The following is a 22,433-nucleotide window of genomic DNA, read 5'->3' as shown; positions in this document are numbered from 1 at the left end:
ATATATGTACCAAAATACCACATGCACCGCCCAAATATGTACAACTATGATATATCAATAAAAAAGCAATCATAGGCTGGGCGCAGTGGCTCATGCTATAATCCCAGCACTTTGGGAGGCCAAGGTGCGTGGATCACGACGTCAGGAGTTTGAGACCAGCCTGACCAACAGGGTGAAATCCCATCTCTACTAAAAATACAAAAATTAGCTGGGCATGGTGGTGCGCACCTGTAATCCCAGCTACTCAGGAGGCTGAGGCAGGAAAATCGCTTGAACCTGGGAGGTGGAGGTTGCAGTGAGCCGAGATTGCGCCACTGCACTCCAGCCTGGGCGACAGAGACTTTATCTCAAAAAAACAAAACAAAACAAAGCAACCATAACAAACTATTACAGGAATAGATGCAGAATGAAATAATTAAAGAGAAATCTATGACCAGTTGAAAGACCAAAAAAGTCATTTGTATGGGAGAATTTTCTGCCTGGAAAAAATGCTACACAACCTATGTTAAAAGACTAAAAACAAGCTGGGAAAAACATTTTGACATATTACAAAAAGGATTACTTTTCTTCATATGTAACAAGCACCTATAAATAAAAAAGAAAAAGACTAATAACAGTGGAAAGTGGACAAAAAATAGAATACTTTGCAGAAAATATAAATGACTCAAATATAAAAGTTTATTCTTTACAATTGTAACTACAAGATACTATTTTCACTTTTCAGACTGGCAAAGTACCAAACTTTTTGATTACATTGTAAAAGGTGTCGGAAAATAGACACTTTCAAATATTGTAGATGATACGTAAGTTGTAGGGCCTCTATTAAAACAAACTGGCAATATCTATCAAAATTTAAAATGTACTTATCTATGACCCACAATTCCATTTCTAGGAATTTAAACTACAGATATCCTCACACATGTATAAATGATATATATAGGAATATTCATTGCAGCAGTGTTTGCAACCACAAAAGAGTGGAAATAACTCAAATATCCATTCTAGTCAACTGGTTAACTGCATTGTGGTACATGCGTATAATGGAACACGTGCAGCAACTTAAAAGAATGAGGTATATGCATTCATATATACAGCTAAGACTGTATATGCATAATTATCCCTGAAAGGACATGCGGGAAACTAGGAGTAGCTATATCCAAGAAGGGTAGGAGGGTACTTGGCTGAGAGATTGGGATGTGAGGAAACCCACTTTTCAGAAAATATACCCTATGAATTTGTTCTTTTAAAATAAGGCAATAATTTTCAAAACAATTCAGTTTTCTGTTTCTCACAAGTGAGTATTTAACCCAGCTGGACATGAAATACCTTAATAGGTTCCTTCCATAATCTGTGTAGCCTAGCATTTTGTCTAGGAGAACAATATGAAGAAATGATTTGAAAGGAAGCAGATCTTTCTGGAGATTCCTGGGCTAGGAATAAATAAATTAAAATGTCCATGAGTGGTTCAAGAATTAAATAGGTTGTTAATATTCATCTGAAATTCTGAAACTGTAAAAGTTTTTTCTGAGTCTCAAAGTTTTTTCTTAACCTTTTTGGTAGCAACATTTGACCTAACTCTAATTTACATGGTAACAAAATCTGACCCAAACTGATGAGACTATACTCTTTGTTTATTCCATTTAATATGAATAATCACACATTATGCTGTACCCCATATGGTTTATGTATATGCTACCTTTTAAAAATTGAATTCTGAAATATATTTCAAAATTAGACTAGAGACTAGAACTGATTGGCTCCAAGAGTTTTGGATGAGGGACTGTAGGCCTGTATCGTTTTTATCCCTGGCTATTAGTCCCAAGTTAAGAAATAACTTTCCAAAACTTACTCTATCCTCTTCTTCAACAATGCCCACCAATCAAGGTTCATGGCATGCTTACTCTTGGCTTTTTTGTTGTTCTTTGGGAGGTTTGGTGAAAGACTATCACTGTGCAACAATGAACTTGATCTCAGAGATTTTGATATGAAAAGCAAATTTGGGCAAATTTGATAATGTGTGCAACTATAAAAATAAAATTATTTAAGAAGAATTTCTTTTCTTCCTTTCATTTATTTCTTTTCTTCCTGTGTGCAGACAAAGCTACAGATATATTTTTAAAAATTACCTCCTTTGATCCCCATGCCTGTACTTCCAAATACTGGGAAACTTAAGATATCTTAATCATTTTGTAGCATCTTAATCATTTTGTGAAATTATGATGTTAGATAATGGTCATTTAATATAAGATGTTCTATGGAATTGTAACTTCCTACTAATTGTTAATTAAAGCCTAATTAGTATGGCTGGAAGGCAGTATGATAAGTGAAATTTACAGACCCTAACCTTGATTGTACTGAGAGACAAGCACTGTTGGATAGCTTGGAGTCAGAGAATATTACTTGCTAGGCTCCAGTAGGAAAAGCCGTAAGCTGACTGCTGGAGAACATAATGTAGAAACCAAAACCAAGAGAAAGAAGTGCCTGCCTTCTAAATTCTACCAGGTCAAAATGATGCTAGTTACTCTGTTCATCTGTGTGCACTTTAGAAAGTTCAGGGTGCATATGGATATACATCCATTCCATTTTACGCTACACATTATTGAAAGCACATTCCATAACATAAATAATTCATCAGTGCAGTTTGAAGTTTAAGATTACAAAATAGAATGGTAGTGTTCTATTTTACAATTTTTTACACTTTCAAAGAGAAAGACAATATGGATAGATGGACTTTATAACCTTTAATACAAACCTATCACAGAGAACAACCCAGCAGACAAGAAACACCCTTGCCCCTCCACACACGCAACACACACACACACACACACACACACACACACACAATTTCTTGTATGTGCCATAGACTTATCTTTAGATGTAAGTAAAACCAGGTGTTCAGGGCTGTTTCAGTGGGGACAGGATGAGCTGGAGGTTAAGGTGTTTTGCTTGGCCTTAGTGCCACAGTCGAAGCTGGGAGACTAGAACTGATTTGTGAGCAAGCTGAAACCAGAGTTCTTTGGAAGAGACCTGAGATTCGTCCAATTTAATACAGCAGATTATACCACTCTGCCCTCTGGTCACAAGGAAGCTGACAGAGGGTGCCAAAGGGCAAAATCATGAAAGAGACACTAGTGAATACATAAAGACCTCACCCCCTTTGTTGATAAGTATAGACGGCTCGCAGAAGAGCCATTATTTAAATAGATGGTCAGGATTGTGAACTCAAGGACTGTTTCCCTAATTCTTGATACACCTGTACATTTGAGTTAATACAGTTAATGATTCCACTTAGTACATCAGATGATGAAAATTAGAGATGGGGGAACATGCAGCCTTTTGGGATAGATAAGATCAACCATATACAGGTCAATCATATACAGTGTGTTTCCTGGAAAAGGCAGTCACCCAACTTCCCTATTCGATGAAAAATGGAAGACCGTGAGTGAAGCAGCTGATATACTATGAATGCAAGCCATGATGGATTGGCTTTACAGTAACCAGGATGTTCTCCCAAGGAATATGCCTCTGACTCAAATATGATAAAAGATGTGACTAGACTGTACCTAATGTTACTCCCAGGATACTTTAAGGCTGGGAGAGAGTAAGAATTAGTGCAGGCACATGTAAAAGAAGACTCTAAAGTGCTACTTGCTTGCCACTTTGAGAACAGTAGTATTTCAGTGAATGGATATGGTAAATACAATGTAACGTATGTAATGAAGTGTTTAAATGCACATGTACAAAGGAAGTTAAGTTCAAAAAAAGAAGAAATAGTGCAAGAAACTAGACCTGATTTATTGTCCCTATTTCCTTTCATAGGCTTTACTGATGCTAAGAAAATTAGAATGATTCCGCAGACAGGGAGGAAGGGAGCGGGAGTCAACAGAGAAACCAAGTGTAGCCACATAGGTAGAGATATTTTGATTGTTGTTAAACAAGAAATGAATAAAGCAGGAATGGATGGGAAAGAAACCAGAGTTTTAATGGAGCATTACCAAGATTGGGGACCAACTAGGGTTTCTCCCAAGTGCTCTAGCAGTAAAAAGACCCAGACAGACTCACTATCTGGGTCTGTCTAAATTCACTTTGAAAGAATTTAGAAACTCATAACAAGGAAAAGCCCAATGAATTTGTTATTGAAACACAAGAGGTGTCACTAGGAAGGAGTGAATTTGATGAAGATCGATGGGGAGGCCAGGGTCTCCTGGTTCATTATAGTTGGCACTGGGCCAGCATAGTAATTAAACCTCACATCCCTTGTTTGGGTCAAAATCAATGATAAATTGAAGGAAAGAGATAAAGAATGAATAAATGGGGTATGCTGAGATAAAAATCCAACATTATTTTGGTGTCTCACAAGAGGCTCAGAGAAAGAATAATAACTTTCTCTTTTTCTTAGCTCAAACTCTGGATCCCAGAAGGGTGAAGAAATGTGGTTTGCCAAAGCTGTCTGTGCTTCTGGAAACTGACAAAGTAGAATGACAACCAGAAAACTCGAGCAGCATCCTCCAGGAAATGCCTTTGTTCTGCATTACTCCTAACCAGAAAGATTCCATTTAACCATTTCTTCCTCTACAAAGAAATTCATTCTAATTGTTTGATTTAACTTTAATATATATTTTTCTCACCTTGAAAATACAGGTAGGAGTCATTTTTAGAATATAGCACATATTTTATAGCAGTGATTTTTAATATACACTAAATTTCTGTATAGATCCAATTGGAAATATATTAATATTGTAGCATTCCTAGGGTAAGTTATGAGAGAAACACGTACATTCTCATTCCAACAATTCAACCCTGGGGGACCAACTACGGTTTCTCCCAAGTGCTCTGGCAGTAAAAAGACCCAGACAGATCCAGCTGAAAGGCCAATCCAGGCAATTTTATTTAGCATACTGAATTCCCACCTACCTCTTTCTTATTAATAGAATGGTGAACACAAGGAAGAGTTTTTGCTTTTTTAGTTTCCAGATATTTCACAACTTAGGAAAACTTTATCTAAAGAAAGAGAAGTGCATAAAAAGTGAAAGAAAAAATAACTGGAAGGAAATATACTAAATACTAAAATATTAACAGTGGTATATACAGTGGATACAGTATATACAGTGGGTGGAGTGGGATTATAGGTAACTTAAATGTTACTTAAAAAAAATCTATAGTACCACTGCAGTTGTCCCAAAGAAATGTAAGTGCTTAAGTGATTGCTAACAAATCACTGGTATCAGTTTCCTTAAAAACTCATTAGCAAACAGATTCTTGAATAAACCCTCCCTAACCCATATACATAGCCCTCTAAAGAGAGATTATAGTTGGTTTTATGAGGTGAATGCTGGGTGCCCATGCCTTAGCTAATTAATCTTATTCAGTAGTTTAAACCTGACTTGGGGACCATGGGCTGAAGTTGGTGGCAATAAAGTAAACTTGAAATAGTTTGTAATAGGCCATACAGTATTTCATAATTTTTGTAAAGGCTACATGAATATATTTCTTAGAAATTAATGTTAAATAGCTTATGGTATTAAGTTATAGTTTGAATTCTATACTATCTTCATCTTAAACCTCTGATATGAAAAACTCTGTATACAGGCATTTGATTTCATTTAAAAAATAATTTATTTTAACCAAATATCCAATTTAAATAATAAGGTCTGACTTTTTTTTTCCACCATGCTTGCTATTAACCTTTTCTAGACTTGTCCTTATACCGATAGCTTTCCCAACTACATTTGCTTCTCTCTTTCAAATAAATAGTTGTGTGAAGGAGAGATTGCTTTTTATACCTAAATACTTGGGGATATCTTGTGTTACAATCAAGAAATGTATGATAATCTGTGCTAATGAAACAGTACTAGTAACCAGGGTTAACAGAGAAATGTTTTCTTCTTTTGAGCCTTGGGACTATTCTCACCCATATGGAAAGCCATATTAGCTGAAAAGAATTCCTTTTTTTCTCTCCTTTAATAGCAGCTTTTGCCAACAGATTTTTACTTAACTCTAGAGATCTCAAATGGATCAAATTCACTTTATTTCAATCTGAAATTAATGTGATACAGGGATTTACTCTTCATGCAACAACAGGAGCAGAGAGAGCATAAAAGACTGTGAAGTCTGCAAGGGGTGAAATTAAAATTTTCACATTGATACAAAAGATACTGCTGAAGTAATGATATAATGTTATAATCCTGCTATGAAATCTTCCAGTTTGAATAAAAGTCAATGCCATGTGACCTAACATTGATACAGCAGTAGAAACATTTTGCTGTTTACAAAAATATTTCTATCCAAAGGAAAAAGACAAAAGAATTAGGGAAACCTGTGGCGAGGACTGTGGTGAGGCATAAACTTACTGAAGGAGACAGTTCTGGAAAAGCAATGAAGCTCTAGCAGCGCTGAAGCAGGAACAAAAGGAAACTGTAATCTTGGCTGAGCAGGCCCCTCTAGGAGCATCACAGCAATTCCCAGCGACTCCTAACCCTCCCATTGGCCACAGAGGTTCCACTGTTCCAGTGGTTTCAGGCCAGTTCCAGTCTTTGTTCTGCCACTAATTATCTTGTTCATTTGTATATTGGTGGTTTGTATTACAATTATGATCCACTCCTGAGATGATGCATCACTTCAGCTTTTACCAGAATCTGGTTCTTCCCCACTAGTCTATTTCACCCAGAAGACAGGAGCTGGCTGTGGGGTATTATCAACTGGTCTAGAGAGAAGTTTTATTTTAGAGGCAGCACATTTCTCAGTCATGAGCCAGACTGTGAAGACAGCAGACACAGGCTGGATGGAATGAAGGGACGCTGACTAAGGACTCCCCTCTGAGCTATCTGGCACAGCACTTATACCTATCTGTGCCAAGACAGCATCACTTCATTAATGGAGAACACTTAAATGCATTCAAGTGAAAGTCCATACTTTCATCGAAGCTCAAGGTCAATTGTTCTTGAGCTTCAAAACCAACTGGGAATCTTTCTTTCATGGGTAATCTATCTTACTTTCATTAGGATTTGTATAGCAAGGAGCTCATTTATATTCTATAAACACCATTTGTGGTGAGTCCATTCAGTATCTGGTAGGTCATGTGTCCCAGGCAGATGCTTCCAGACTTCATTAGGTTACACCAAGCACTAAGTACATGACTGTGGTGACTTCTGTAAGATAGACATCTTCCAGGGCATAGGAAAGAGACAGCCCTCGGTAAGAAACAAGTTGAACATCCCTTTCCTAGGCAGGGATTGGCTTCCATCTTGGCTCTTAAAAATGCTTTATCAGGGTTGCTCAGAGCCCAAGGCGGGGGAAAAAACCCTGAGGTACAATTCCTAGCATCCTTTTATTTATTCAAAGTAAAACATTAAAAAAAAATCCTTCTAGCTAAGGAAGGCTTTTATCTTATCTTCTTTATTATACATTACTATTTAATATGAGCATTAATCCAGAATATCTTTCAACTGTCAAAATGTAGAAAGGATGGATTATTCATGTATGTTAAGAAACACAACTGTATACAAGGCTTGTACAAGACATGCAACTGTGTAAAATTTCGTCTGCTTTCTATCTTGCTGTGCAGGTATTGGGCTTGAAATTTTCTTTTTCACTCTAATTATTGGCTCTGGGTTTCAAGTAGCCCATGTGGTGAGAAAAGCTTGATGCAGGGTCCCTATTCTAATACAAATCCCAACCCACCTCAGAATCTCCCAGCTTTCCCATTGGAAGAAACAGCCTCTCACGTACAACAGTAATCACTCTTCCCTTGTCTGCTAAGAGGCTTATGTTCCAACCAAGTTGATCATTTGTTAGGATTTGGGGGGTGGGTTCCAAGCAACATGATAATAAACTTTTTTTCTTTTTTTGAGACAGATCTCACTCTGTCACCCAGGCTGGAGTATAGTGGCATGATCTCGGCTCACTGCAACCTCTGCTTCCCAGGCTCAAGCGATTCTCCTGCCTCAGCCTCCTGAGTAGCTAAAACTACAGGCGCCCACCATCACACCCGGCTAACTTAGTAGAGACGGGGTTTTGCCATGTTGGCCAGAGTGGTCTCAAATTCCTGGCCTCAGGTGATCCGCCAACGCTGGCCTCCCAAAGTGCTGGGATTACAGGTGTCAGCCACCATGCCTGGCCGGTGATAGGCTTTTAATCTCAGTAATAGTCACACTTTTTTCAGTATGCACCCATGACAACAAGAAAATCAATGAAAGCCTTAATAAGCAAATAGAAAATGTGTTGGCCAATTGCTGTTGAGCTTCAAAACCAACTTGGAATCTTTCTTTCATGGTAAATTATTCTTTCTTTCATTAGGATTTGTACACCAAAAAGTTAATTTATATCCTCTAAAAAGGCATAGTAAAGATGATTTGGTGAGAACATAGATCCAGAAATCTTAAGCCTAATGAAAATAACAATGTTCATACATTTCCCTTTATGGTTTTTTTTTTTTTTTGATAGGGTTTCACTCTGTCACCCAGGCTGAAGTGCAGTGATGTGATCATGGCTCACTGCAGCCTCTAACTCCTGGGCTCAAGTGATCCTCCCACCTCAGCCTCCTGAGTAGCTGGGGCTACAGGCGCACGCTACCATGCCTGGCTAATTTCTTAAAATTTTAGTAGCAACAAGGTCTCACTATGTTGCCCAGGCTGGTCTCAAACTCCTGAGCTCAAGTGATCCACCCTCCTTGGCCTCCCAAAGTGTTGGGATTACAGGCGTGAGCCACTGCGCTCAGCCTCCTTTTATGCTTACAAAGACAAAAATTAGCTGGGCATAGTGGTGCACGCCTGTAATCCCAGCTACTCGGGAGGCTGAGGCTGGAGAATCCCTTGAACCTGGGAGGTGGAGGTTTCAGTGAGATCATGCCACTGAACTCCAGCCTGGGGGACAGAGCGAGTATCTGTCTCAAAAAAAAAAAAAAAGAAAAGAAAGAAAAAGACACCCTTGAAGCCCAAATTGAGGTCTTCAGTCACACTGAAAAATGTGACTGTATGTTAATGTCAGCTACATGCTTTACCTTGGGGAAAGAATGTTCAGAATTGTGCCTAATAGTATCAAGAATGCCACTAAACAAATAACTTTCAAATATAACTGTTTAATGATAATTTTTATGGTTAAACTCATAAACAGTTACAGACAATATAAAATGCTAAAATAAATTTCCCCACAATAAAGAAAAAGTAAGATGAAGGAGAAAAACAGACTGTCTTTTTTTTGGAAGGGAGGGCATAGCCCATTAAGATGAAAATGTTAAATATATTAAAAGTGGTATGTGTGTGTGTATGTACGTGTGTGTGTGTATATATATATATATCAGTAGGTATATATGTGTATATATATTTAAATATATCAACAGTGTACACAAAAATGTCCAGCTGAGCTGAAGATACATTAGCCAATTACCATTAACTACTTTATTCTATGTCTTCTCCATTATAAGTAGTCTTGCTGATAGTCTTTGATTTACACAGTGGCATTCTTGGGTACTATTAGGCACAGTTCTGAACATTCTTTCCCCAAGGCAAAGCATGTAGCCTACATTAATATATGGTCATGTTTTTCTATGTCACTGAAACCTCAATTTGAACTTCAAGGGTATTATCTTTTTTTCTATGTCTTTCGGTTGGTGTCCTCCCTATAATATAGTAAGATTTGATGTTTTCCAGACATGATTTTGTTTAAAATTTAAAAAGTAAACTTTCAGTATGTTCACAGAGCATAATCTCAAGACCTGTAAACTGTACTGGGTCCCTTGTCAACGGGGCACTGCTTCCCACGGAATTGCTCTGTGCCATGCTGTGAATGACATGGTGTCTCTAAACTACTGACCAGCACAAAACCCAAACTTTTTTTTTTTTTTTTTTTAAGACGGAGTCTCACTCTGTTACCCAGGCTGGAGTGCAGTGGCGCGATCTCAGCTCACTGCAAGCTCTGCCTCCTGGGTTCACGCCATTCTCTTGTCTCAGCCTCCTAAGTAGCTGGGACTACAGGTGCCCACCACCACGCCCAGCTAATTTTTTTTTGTATTTTTAGTAGAGATGAGGTTTCACCATGTTAGCCAGGATGGTCTTGATCTCCTGACCTCGTGATCCGCCCGTCTCAGCGTCCCAAAGTGCTGGGATTACAGGCATGAGCCACCACGCCTGGCCAACCCAAACATTTTTAATGGGAAGTTTAAACCATGTTATTCTGAAATCAATTATTTAATTATTTTTGGAAATGTTCATTTCTTCATACTTTATTCTCCAAATGTGTATTACTCTGAAATCAAGAGACAGATGTACCAGTTTTTGTGTTGATTTTTACCTCTAAACAAAGGGTAAGGTTCAGACAGATAGGACAGAAGCCTGGAAAACTTTGGTTCCATGTGAAGGGACTTTTTCAAAGTTTTGCTGCTAGCAAGCTGTGGAGGCAGAATAAATCCAGATCTTCGGCCTTTAACTCTAATGCCCTTTCCTCTAAGCTCTGCTGCCTGTCACCATGCAAGGATTTTAACTTGAGAAAACCCAAACAATAAACTAGCTGCAGACCAAAGCAGAGGTTTAGGAAAAGCTCTGTGATAGGGCTGAACATAAGATAATGGAATGGCTAAGCAAAGCATATCTGATATCCTCATTGATACTGACATTGTCTATGCAATTAACTCCCAATGCAAACAATATGTTGACACTGCTCACACTCGGGAATCTGCTATTATCTTGTCTGGAAATACCCTGAAAGCCAAGATGTTTTCTAATCCTTACAAAATGGAAAAACCTTAAAATAGGAGAAAATACAAGGAAGTTCTGGGATATAAAAGAAGTACAACTAGATGTATAAGCCGGGCAGAAACAATGGATTTTTTGGAGATGTGGTGAAGACATAAAGCAAAATAGATGTCTACTGGAATGTCATGAACTGGTAAGTTAAAAAGAAACATTCACTTTGTTTATGACCATTCACTAATTCATCCACCCAACAAATATTTCTTTAATGTCTATTATGAGCCAGGCTCTGCCCTAGTGCAGGGATGAAAAGAATAGAAAATAATAGAAAAAGTACTTATGCTCATAACGTCCACATCCTTTGTGGGGCAGGAGAGGAAGGGGGAGAGACAAACAATAAATAAAACACACTAGTAAATTACATGGCATATTAGAAGGTGATTAAGTACTATGGGGAAAGATGAAGCACAGATGAGAAAGAGAGGTAGAAAGTATCAGGAATGTTTCCTTACGAAATTTTCTCTTAAAACTTGCTGAGAGTTCCCTCCCAGAAGATGGGTCCATACAAGCTTTTCATAGAGAAGACTGACACCAACAATATGTCTTAATAATTAATCCCCAATTTCAACAATTTAAATTGATAAGTCAAGTTCTTTAAGGGCTTCTTAGTTTTTTCACTGCAGGCTTATTGATATATTTTGATAATCCCTTGGGAGGAGGATAACGATGACTAATAAAAATTGCTAATGGAAAGAAGAGGCCCTGGGCTTGGGTAGGGGACAGAAAAAAGAAAGGGAGAATGTTGGTGTGCTGGGGTTAAGAAGTAAGGAGATGTGCAGCTCCAGAACAGGGGCTTCCAAATATGTGTCTTTAGACAAAGTGCATCAGAGTCTTTTTGAAAAATCAAAAATACACATCAGTGGGGCCCATTATGGGCAATTCTGATTCAATGAATCTAGGATGAAGCCTAGAAATAGGTATTTTTTAAAGATTCCTAAGTGATTCCAATATGCAGACAGATTTTAGAACCACTGCTCTGAAGGGAATTAAATCCTTTCAGATTATTATGAAATGGCTAATTATGAGGACAAAATCAATTATCAGTAAATTCGGTTAGTCCTTGAGTGACTCTAGAAAGAGATATCCTAAAAAAAACACACACAAAATCTTAACTCTATCATCTAGACAAGAATCTTACTTCCTACCCTCCTCTATTTAGAAGAAAAACAAATGAAGGGGAAGTCTCAAAACATTGGAAAATTTGCCAACATTGCATAAGGAAAATCCTTTGAATGCAGGGTCATTCATAAACATGTGGCTTGCTTCTAAGCCACATTTTGGCAGAGGTACTGTCACTCAGGGCATTTGGCAGAGGGGCCAGTATCATATTACATGTATTGTTTTAGATGCCCAAAGAAGTCTTGTTTCCCAGAGCACAGAAGAAAGCTAACACTGAGTGCCCAATATGGACAAGCATCAAGTTAAAGACTTTGCATACATAGTTGAATTTAATCCTCTGAGAAAATTTATAAAATAGCTATTAATATTCATATTTTCACATAAGGAATTGGGCAAATGGAGGTAAAGTAACAGGCATGTTTGCAAGGTCAATATAAAAAATACAATCAAACTGCCCACCTCTGAGACGAACCTAACCCTATTCCTAACTCTTTGTTAGGGGATACACTTATAGTTTGGAATCACAAGAGCAAGGTCCAAATCCTAGTTTGTTCCTGATTGCTTGAGTGACCCTGGGAAGTTCTATAATGACAACTACTATTTATGGAGTACTTAGCCATGCACCAGGCCTGTGCTACGTACTTTACATAAACTATCCTGCTTAATCATCATGACATGCCTATGAGGGAGATATTATTACTCCCATTTTATAGATTAAATTAAATGATTTGTTCAAAACCACATAGCTAGCATTCAAACCTAGGTCTATAAACCACAGAGTTATAATTATTACACCTGGGCTCTTAATTGTTCTGTAATTGTCTCTTGGAGCTTTACTTTCTTGTGATTGTAAGGATTACATTAGGTAACATATAAAGTAATTTTTATAAAAGCATTAAAATGCCTAAGGAAGAGACATTAAAAATATTTCTTAAAGTTGAAGTTAAGGGAATTTGATAACCTTGGACCAAATGAACAACTCTAAAATGGCAGTTCATGAGGCTAAAAGCTGTGAAATGACAGCAGGAACTGGCAATACTGAACAGATGTCACCATTCACAGCAGTTTTCAGAGTTCAGTACCCTGGAGAAGACACAACAAGGAAGGATAATCCTCATCTATTGCTGGGCTGACAAAGGAAATAAGATATTTATGTCATATGGGCCAAGAGTAACTTTAGGGTTTTTGCAACTACTTGGAACTACTGAGTGTAAAATTTTCAAATGGGTTTGTCTCCTATAAATGTGTTCCCTTTGTCTTCTTTTTAAACATTGTTTCTAAAATTATGGAAGTAATATAACATTGTTGTAGAACATTTGAAAAATCATGTGAAAAGTAAAATAGCTCTTACAACCTCCTCACCCAGAACTTAGGTCTTTAGAAAGATTTCCTGAAGCCCAGGAGTAGAATTCTATCTATCTAAGTGAGTAGTAAATATAAGCTGTTGTAATGTACATTTTCCCAAGTACAATATATTCTTTCTATAGTAAGAATGTCTTGACAAGCTTCTTCAAGCTGAATTCACTTCTTGGAATTTGCTACATCGTTATTATTTCTGCCTAGCCTATTTGTCTTTATTTTCCTAACTTACACACTATAAACCAGTGTGTGTAAGAGGAATGGATTCTTATATTAATGGCTTTTAACAGTGGGAATTACAGTATTGGCCCAACATCATGACTTAACTAAAAGCAGTATCTTTTCATCAAACACCTAAGAATTTCCATGCATTCTATTGTTCTTAGTGGTACTGCAGTGGCCTGGAATTCCAAGTTATCAACCCAACTAAATGAAAATCCTTTTGAATGGCTGGGCTTTTTACCCTCTTGGTTAAACATGGGAGACAGGCATGTTTATAGCTTCACATTTTCTTTTACATGCTCAATACATAATTTTCTGAAGTTTCCAGATTAGTCCTTTTTACTATAATCAATTTATGTGTATCATTTCATCTGGTTTTAATTTTATTATTTACAAGATACTCAAAATGGAAAAGTTATGGTTAATGTTACTTTGTGTATAGTGAATAAACTGTTACTCTGAGGGCAAGGAAAGCTAAAATTACAGTTCTCAGCCTTACAGCTCATACTTTAAAAAGTCATTTTGGAAAAATGAGAATAAATTCTATCTGATATTTTGAAGCTGAGCTTTAACAGTCATTAAAAATCTTGACAATAATATGTAATTTGTATGAACATATATTATAAATGGATATATCCGTCTATGCCCAATGTAATACCTGATACGTAACTGGCATTTAACGAATAATAGCCACTATCATCACATAGGGTCATCACTCATATGCTCTATTATATACACGCAGCAAGGTTCGCTATTCAAACCTACTATGAAAACCCCAGCAGAGGTTTGTGATCTTAGTTTATCTTATCCCTCTCTCCTGCTGGGAGGATAATACATGATCATTTCCTCTGCTAGGAACATCAGAAAATCTGGTTGAGTGTTTAAAATATTTAGGTAAATGTATACGTGAGAAGATAGTCTCATTAAAAAAAAACAGTTTTGTTACTGTTAGAATTCTGGACACAAATGCAAGCAAATATTGCAATTTGACTGCTATGCATAATCGAACCACAACACCTCCACTTCTCTGTGTAACTAAGTTTCTTTCTATCAAGTTATAAAAACAAAACAAATTCCGATGTTAAAGTAAGTTTGTCTGATTCCTACCCCAAACCAGAATTTTATCAGCTCAGTGCTTACACTTCAGAATCAAATCCAAGTTTCAGCCAGAGTGGAAGAATGAAAAAACTCTGAAAGTTGCGATTAGAAAAGCTAGATTCATGTCTTCTTTTCTGCTTCCTACTATGTGACCTTGGTCAGTTACTCAGTCTCCTTTAGTTCTTATTTCCTCATTGTCAAATGGGATAATACTACTACTTACCTCACAGGATTGTGATGCAATTTAAATGAAATAATGTACCTAAAATCATTCTGCCAATGCTAAAGTACTATGCTAAGAATTGTGAACTAGCAATTATAAATTTCAGTATTATATTTTTGTTCCCAGTATAAAAATGTGTGTGTGTGTGTGTATGTGTGTGTGTGTGTGTGTGGCTTTTGAATCCCATGGCAGCTGTCAATCCAGAATTCTGTAGCTGAGATAAAACAGATCACTGTTACAATCAGGCAGATCATATTTGTATGACTTTCCCTTCTCTTCAATTTGAATGGTTACTGGCAGTGTGATATGGGAAACGAAATAGTGTCTGACCTGCTCACTGGGCTAAAGCCTTGGTTTATAACCCACAGAGAATGAAGAGGAACATCCTCTTTCTGGCCCAGCAAAGGAACAAAACACCATCAGTTGTTCTGGTACTTTAAAGGCTGTGCCATCATATCTGGAGCTGGAAGCAATTGGATTTTCATGTTAAGTTACTTAAGATAACAATAAAGATAAATAAATACTGTATTCACAACAGAGAGAAGATTCCTTCCAGACTGGGATTGGTAGAGTATGGTCCCAGGTTTCAGATACTTCTGAGCCTAGTTCCTGGCTCTCAGTCTCAGTGGGCCAAAGATCACACAAGCCACCTTTTAGTCAGCTGTGTTTAAACAGCTGCCTTGTGAGCATGGCTGTGCACAGGCAACTGTACCATAGAAAGCTCAGCAAGGCATAAGCTTACAGCAAAATTTTCAGAACACATTAAGCATATGGTTGGCAGCAAAGCAAGGTTTAAAAAAAAACTCAAACTAAACTATTAACATAATAACATGGAAATAAATCTATGTACTTATAGCCAACTGATATTTGACAAAGGTGTGAAGAACATACAATGGAAAAAGGATAGTCTTTTCAATGCTGGGAAAACTGGATATCCACATGCAGACATGCAGAGAGTGAAACTAGACTCCCTATCTCTCATCAGATACAAAAATCAAATCAAAATGGATTAAAGGTTTAAATGTAAGTCCTGAAACTATGGAACTACTGGAAGAAACTAAAGAGGAATAGCTCCATGACATTGGTCAGAAAAATGCTTTCCTGGATATAGCCTCAAAAGCACAGGCAACAAAAGCAAAAATAGACAAATGGGATTACATCAAAGCTTCTGCCCAGCAAAGGACACAATTAACAGAGTGATGAGACAACCTGCAGAATGGGAGAAAACATTTGCAAACTATCCATCTGATAAGAAGTTACTATGCAAAATATATAAGGAACTCAAACAACTCAATAGCAAGAAAATAAAGTGACTAAAAAAATAGGTTAAAGACCTGAATAGACATTTCTCAAAGGAAAACATTAAAATGGCTAACAGGTACGTGAAAAAATTCTCAAAATCAATAATCATCAGGAAAATACAAATCAAAACCACAATGAAATATCACTTTGCTCCTGTCAGAATGGCTGTTACCAAAAGGACAAGACAAGTGCTGGCAAAGATTGGAGAAAGAAAACTCTTATATACTATTAGGTCGGAATGTAAATTAGTACAGCCATTATGAAAAATAGTATGGATGTTCCTCAAAAAATTACAGAAAGAACTACCATATGATCCAACAATCCCACTGCTGGGTATGTATCCAAAGGAAATGAAACCAGTATGTCAAAGAGATATCTGCACTCCATGTTTACTGAAGCACTCATAATAGCCAAGATATGGAATCAACCTAAGTGTCCATAAATGGATGGATAATGAAAATGTGGTATATATACACAGTGAATACCATTCAGCTATAAAAAAGAATGAAATCCTGTCATTTGTGGCAACATAGATGAACCTGAAGGATATTATGTCAAGTGAAATAAGCCAGGCACAAAAAACAAATACTGAACTGGTTGACTTGGCCTCAACTGCTTTCCAACAAGCAATCTCACTTGTATGTGGGATCTAAAAACGTTGATCTCATAGAAGCAGCGAGTATAATAGTGATTACTAGAGGCTAGGAAGAGTGCGAGGTGGGGACATGGGGAGAGAGGGGTCATTGGGTACAAAGTTACAGTTAGATAGGAGGAATAAGTTCTGATGTTCTATTGTGCAGTAGGGTGACTATGGTTAACAATATTGCATTGTATTAGGTTGGTGCAAAAGTAATTGCAGTTTTTGCCATTAGTTTTAATAGAAAAAAACCGCAATTACTTTTGCACTAACCTAATGTATTTCAAAATAACTAGAAGAGAGGATTTTGAATGTTCTCACCATAAAGAAATGATAAATGTATGAAGCGATGGATGTGCTAGATTCTCTGATTTGATCATTACACAATATATACATGTATTGAAACACCACAATGTACCTCATAAATATGTATAATTATGATGTGTCAATTAATAAAAATAAACTATTTTTTAAAAGCCCCCAAACAATTTATCAAGTCCCTCAAAGTATGTACTCAAGTATTTCCCAAATCCTGTCGAGAAAAAAGCTTCACAAAATCAACACCTCTCCCCACCAGTAACTCAAAAAGAAACAAAACAAAATAAAACAAAACAAAAACCTTTAATGCTTTTGTGTTGTCATTAAAAACTCATCTTTCTTAAAAAAAAAAAAAGTTAAAAAAGTGAACAGTACATCCTAGAAACAGGCTAATTCCAGTTCCAGTTCTGAAAATTCACTAGTTTGGCATGATTTAGTGAAATTTCCCTTTCTTTCTTCACATCTTACACACAGACACACAAAGACACAGGGAGAGCACCAGCTGTAACTGTTTGTAGAAGTCATAGAAGAACAGAAAGAAGTGACCTTAGTAACCTTTTACTTCAGGGACTGAGAATCTAATCCTGCTCCTGTAGGTCTGGTGTGCCTCTGTTTATCAGGGTCCAACAATCACCGTGTCACCATATGACTGAAAAATACAAACTCCACGAATATTTTAAAAGGTGACAAGATTTCTGTTGCATTGAGCAATCTCAGAAGATACTATCTTCATTTTAATATAAAATGTATCAGATATACACACCTGAATAGAAAAAGACACCAACATATCAAGGATATACAGCTGTAATAGGCCTTCTTTCCCAGTCAAATCTGAAATAAAAGACCTGAAGATCCAAAGCTACATTAATGCAAATTCTGCCTGTTGCAAGTATACTTTTTGATTAAATTGGCATACATCAAGTACAATTAGAAAGGCTATTTATAACGAAGAAATACATAATTCTGCATCTTAATGTAGATGACAATTACAGCTGATGGTTGCTAATTATCATTACTTCTTTTGCTTTGAGTGTTAGATATTTCCTGTATGATCTTTATTGTTGACAATGGACACACCTAATTCTAGAAGGCACAAAATGGTTAATTATCAGTTATATCTGTGCTCATAACACATTCATTTGAGAAGCGAATGGTAACTTGCCCAGCTCTGGCTTCACACTGAAGACTAAAGGATCAAATAGACTTGGTAAACTCTGATTCATTCATTTGGTAGGAAAGGTATTTATTTAAGTTTCTTTTAGAGCCAAGGCTCACCTACCCCGAGGTGTTCAGAATGACAGGGAGAAAACCCCTCAACTCCTCTTTCCAGGTGGAGTGGTCTGTGGGGCATTGCTTGTTCCATTCAAACAGAAATGAATGGTACATTTAATTCAGCTTCACCACCCTCTTGTGCCAAGATGACCACTGTGCTTATTCTCTTAGGCAGCTTAGGGGTGTGTGATCAGTGTGGAGAGCCAGAAGTGAAATGGAGAGAAAGAAACACTGCAGCTTTCAGCACAGAAAACTATAATGCCCCCTTTGCTTATGCTGTAAATTACATATTTATTTTGTTAGCATGAGATAGATGAATATTTCTACATACAAAGGTGCCCAGCTAAAATCAGGATAAGTGATATTAATGTCTTATGGTCAGTATTATTGAACCTTAAAAGAAATAAACTTTATGAGTCAATAAATATTACATTTGCAACATAGTTAACATTCCTTTACTGTCTCTAGCACTTATTACACATTGTAACTGCAAGTCTACAATACATTATTCATATTTGGGGTGTCACCAAGTGATGGATTGCTGTAGGAGAGGCTGTCCTTTAAATAAATCAACAAATAAAAATGCAAATGTTAACATTTTCAGCCACAACTTTTTCCATCTTGAATGGGGAATGAAAATTTTACATAATATTGACAGCCAGCAGTGAGAACAATTAACAACCAACACTGTGAATGAGAAAGATGACTCTGCCTCACCTGTTTTTTTCACCTGCACATGGAATGAAATGGAACTCTTCTAGGTATTTTCAGAGAACAAAGGAAAACCTGTCTCCCACTGGCATCTGTCTTACCCCCATCCTTGTTTGCAGGTCTTGAAAATTCTTGGAATTTAAGGTGGACAGGGGAAGAGCTTTTACTCTTGTTCCCTTTGGTACTTCAAAGGTTTGTTGAGATAAAGAACAATAGGCTCTTCTCTTACATTAAGAGTTTGCATGTGACTGATATGTAGTCTATTTTAAAAAATGCGTTTTCTACACTTTGAAATAAAAACAATTCAAATAATCCTGATTCTGAAATCTGGAAAGCCACCACTATGCCTTCTTGGTAACTGATTTTCATAGTACTGATTTTTTTTTTTAACTCTGCACTTCGTATAAGAGACCTATATGATGTCATCATGCATTTCTAAGGATAAAATATGGTGTGCTACATGTTGTTTTATTAAGCCAAATGCTCATTACATAGGAAGCTTCTGAGAATCTATATTTAGCTGATCTGCAGTATTAAGGACAAATAGATAATCCTTTTTTAAAGTCTGTAAATATGACTCTTCACAGCAGTTTTAACCTGGGCTTGTAAAACTCTACAATGTTGATATGATCCATTCAAAAAATATGTGCTGAGGATGTTTTATAAAACTCTTACTGGGGAAACATTTTATTCCATTTTTTCATACTTCCCTCTAAACTGAAATGCAACCATCAAAAATAATATATTAAAGTGGTGTTAAAGATCTCATTTTAATCTTTAACAATAGGAGAATTCACTAAGATTGAAAATCTAGATAATCTTCCTTCTTTACCTCTAATCCCTCCAAATGAATCCCTCAAGGTGAGCTAGGATGGAAACCCTCTGAGCACAAGCTTTCAGCCACAACGTTAAGTGATCCAAAGAGGAAGCCCCATCAACATTTCAGAATCACAACTTATTGTGGATCTTTGGAAGAATGTCAACAATAGTAGCGTTAAAAATAAAAGAAAGCGGCCAGGCATGGAGACTCACACCTGTAATCCCAGAACTTTGGGAGGCCAAGGTGGGCGGATCATGAGGGCAAGAGATTGAGACCATCCTGGCCAACATGGTAAAAACCTGTCCCTATTAAAAATACCAAAAAAGCAGATCACAAGGTCAGGAGATCAAGACCATCCTGGCTAACATGGTGAAACCCCGTCTCTACTAAAAATACAAAAAATTAGCTGAGCATGGTGGCGGGCGCCTGTAGTCCCAGATACTCAGGAGGCTGAGTCAGGAAAATGGCATGAACCCAGGAGGTGGAGTTTGTAGTGAGCCGAGATTGCGCCACTGCACTCCAGCCTGGGTGACACAGCGAGACTCTGTCTCAAAAAATAAAATAAAAATAAAAATAAAAATACAAAAAAAAAATTAGCTGGGTGTGGGGGCGGGTGCCTGTAGTCCCAGCTACTTGGGAGGCTGAGGCAGAAGAATTGCTTGAACTTGGGAGGTGGAGGTTGCAGTGAGCTGAGATCGCACCACTGTACTCCAGCCTGGCGACAGAGTGAGACTTCGTCTCAAAAAAAAAAAAAAAAAAGAAGAAAGCAGCAACAGTGAAAGGATGTGGCAAACTAGTTAAATTCTCTTTTTGATTGTATGTGGCCTCCAAAATAGGTTGTCATTGTCAACTGTTACAATATTTAGGATTACCAGGTTTAGAGTCTGAAATGCTGGCTTTGCCTGTTGTTAGCTATGTGACCTTAGACTGTTCTTCAATATCTCTGAACCTTAGTTTCCTAACTTTAAAAATGGGGATAATAGTACCACCTCATAAGGTTGTAAAGATTAAATTAGACAATGCATATAAAGGGCTTGAGAAGGTGCTAGGGACATGGCAGATACTTAATAGATGGTAGCTATTGTTATTATCTTTTGTGTTGGAGTCATTTCTCAAAAGTTCTTTAAGATGCTTACCTTTCCAGCTCCAGAATTAAAGGAATGACAAAAAGAGCCAAAATAGGATGAACACACTGTTTCCTAGGTTTGGCTTCTGTGGAACAGCATATCTATAGGCACTGGACTGGAATACAACTTTTTAGAGGAGGAAGAAATAATCTTTCTCTTCCCTTTGAAATTACCTCAAACCAAAATAATAAATTTTAGAGTACATCTTTAAAATCATCAGACTCGAGACTTGCAATTTGGGCATTTCTACTTTGCAAAGCCAATGGACTTCAAATTAACTACAAATTAGGTCTTAACATTTATATTCAATTCATCGGATAAGCTGCTATGAATTTAAGTGCTCAAAACCAATCATATCCCTGAGGAAACATAAACCAAGCCCTTTTGGTACTGATGTTTATATACTCAGCCTTAATTACATAATGTGGGGGTTGGTTTATTAGACATGGGAAATTTAAAATAAGATATTTCTTTCCCTGACTCCAGAAAAGGCTGATCAAATGCTTAACCCTTCAAATGTGTCTGGTATAAGTTAATGTTGGTATTCCTTTAACTAGTACAAAAGCCACTATAATGTTCAATAACAATGATTTCAGCTAGTTAAACTTATAGTCTAAATGTATAACTTTTCTGTGATAAATTGGGAAAGCCCTGCTGCTAAACAGACTTTCTGGTGAAGGATAGGTTTAGCTTTAGGTTTCTATGGAAGCCCTTACCCATTACCATGATCAACTAAGAAAGTGCATGTATAAAGAAAAGGACTCCATGTGGTTCAAACTGGCCAAATCTAGATGCTTCAAAAGAAGGACGTCTTTTGAGAAAGAATCGCTAAGAGTTGTCAAGATTTTTCCATTCCTTATTAAATAAACTTCAAAAAAATGCTCTCATAGGGAGAATATTAAAAACTAAAGAATCTCTGAAGCTTACCGGGAGGTGGTGTGCCGTAATGATGGTGAGGCTGTGGTGACAAAATCCTTTAGGCTTCCTGTTGGCATAGGAGATGTAGATGCATCTTTTCTAACTCCTGTCATTGTCCCTATATGAAAAATAAAGAAAATAATTTGGGCATTCAATAAAATAAAATGGAAAAGTTCGCTCTTAGTAAATTTATAAGACATTATAGGAATGTCCAAGCTTCAAAGGTAAGCCACTTGTTTCCCTGAAATGTAACAATGGCATATGAAAAACTCACTTCAGTTTTGTAAACATGGGAAATCTATAATGTACTTTAAGAAAATACATTTTTGCAGTGACAGAGTAACTAGAGATTTTGTTTTTAAACCTGATTTTCTAGTAAATCCCTGCTGATCTTGGTTTACTGTGAAAATGCCCAAGGAGGTGGGATGTTTTATTTTGCTCCCTTTAACTTTCATAAGAAAGATTCCAGCACTTTGTAACTCTAAACCCTCCAAATTAAATTGATCATCTTTAAAACACTTTCAAGATATATATAACTCTTGAAAGTTTCTTTTAGAGAACT

The 22,433-nt window shown here is 36.9% G+C and overlaps 1 protein-coding gene across 11 annotated transcripts in view; it reads right to left on the bottom strand.

Annotated features, from left to right (window-relative positions):
• Positions 1–22,433, bottom strand: part of KIAA1328 (KIAA1328 ortholog) — a 387,444-nt gene that overhangs the window by 29,990 nt on the left and 335,021 nt on the right. For 9 of the 11 annotated variants that reach the window (NM_001374109.1, XM_054537561.2, XM_054537562.2 and 6 more), the window contains 1 exon segment: positions 21,881–21,989. In NM_001374109.1, the coding sequence (NP_001361038.1) occupies positions 21,881–21,989 (109 nt within the window). 11 annotated transcript variants of the gene reach the window in all.

The sequence above is a fragment of the Pongo abelii genome, chromosome 17 (genome assembly GCF_028885655.2).
Source record: "Pongo abelii isolate AG06213 chromosome 17, NHGRI_mPonAbe1-v2.0_pri, whole genome shotgun sequence".
NCBI lineage: Eukaryota > Metazoa > Chordata > Mammalia > Primates > Hominidae > Pongo > Pongo abelii.
This window is presented reverse-complemented; position numbering and strand designations above follow the sequence as displayed.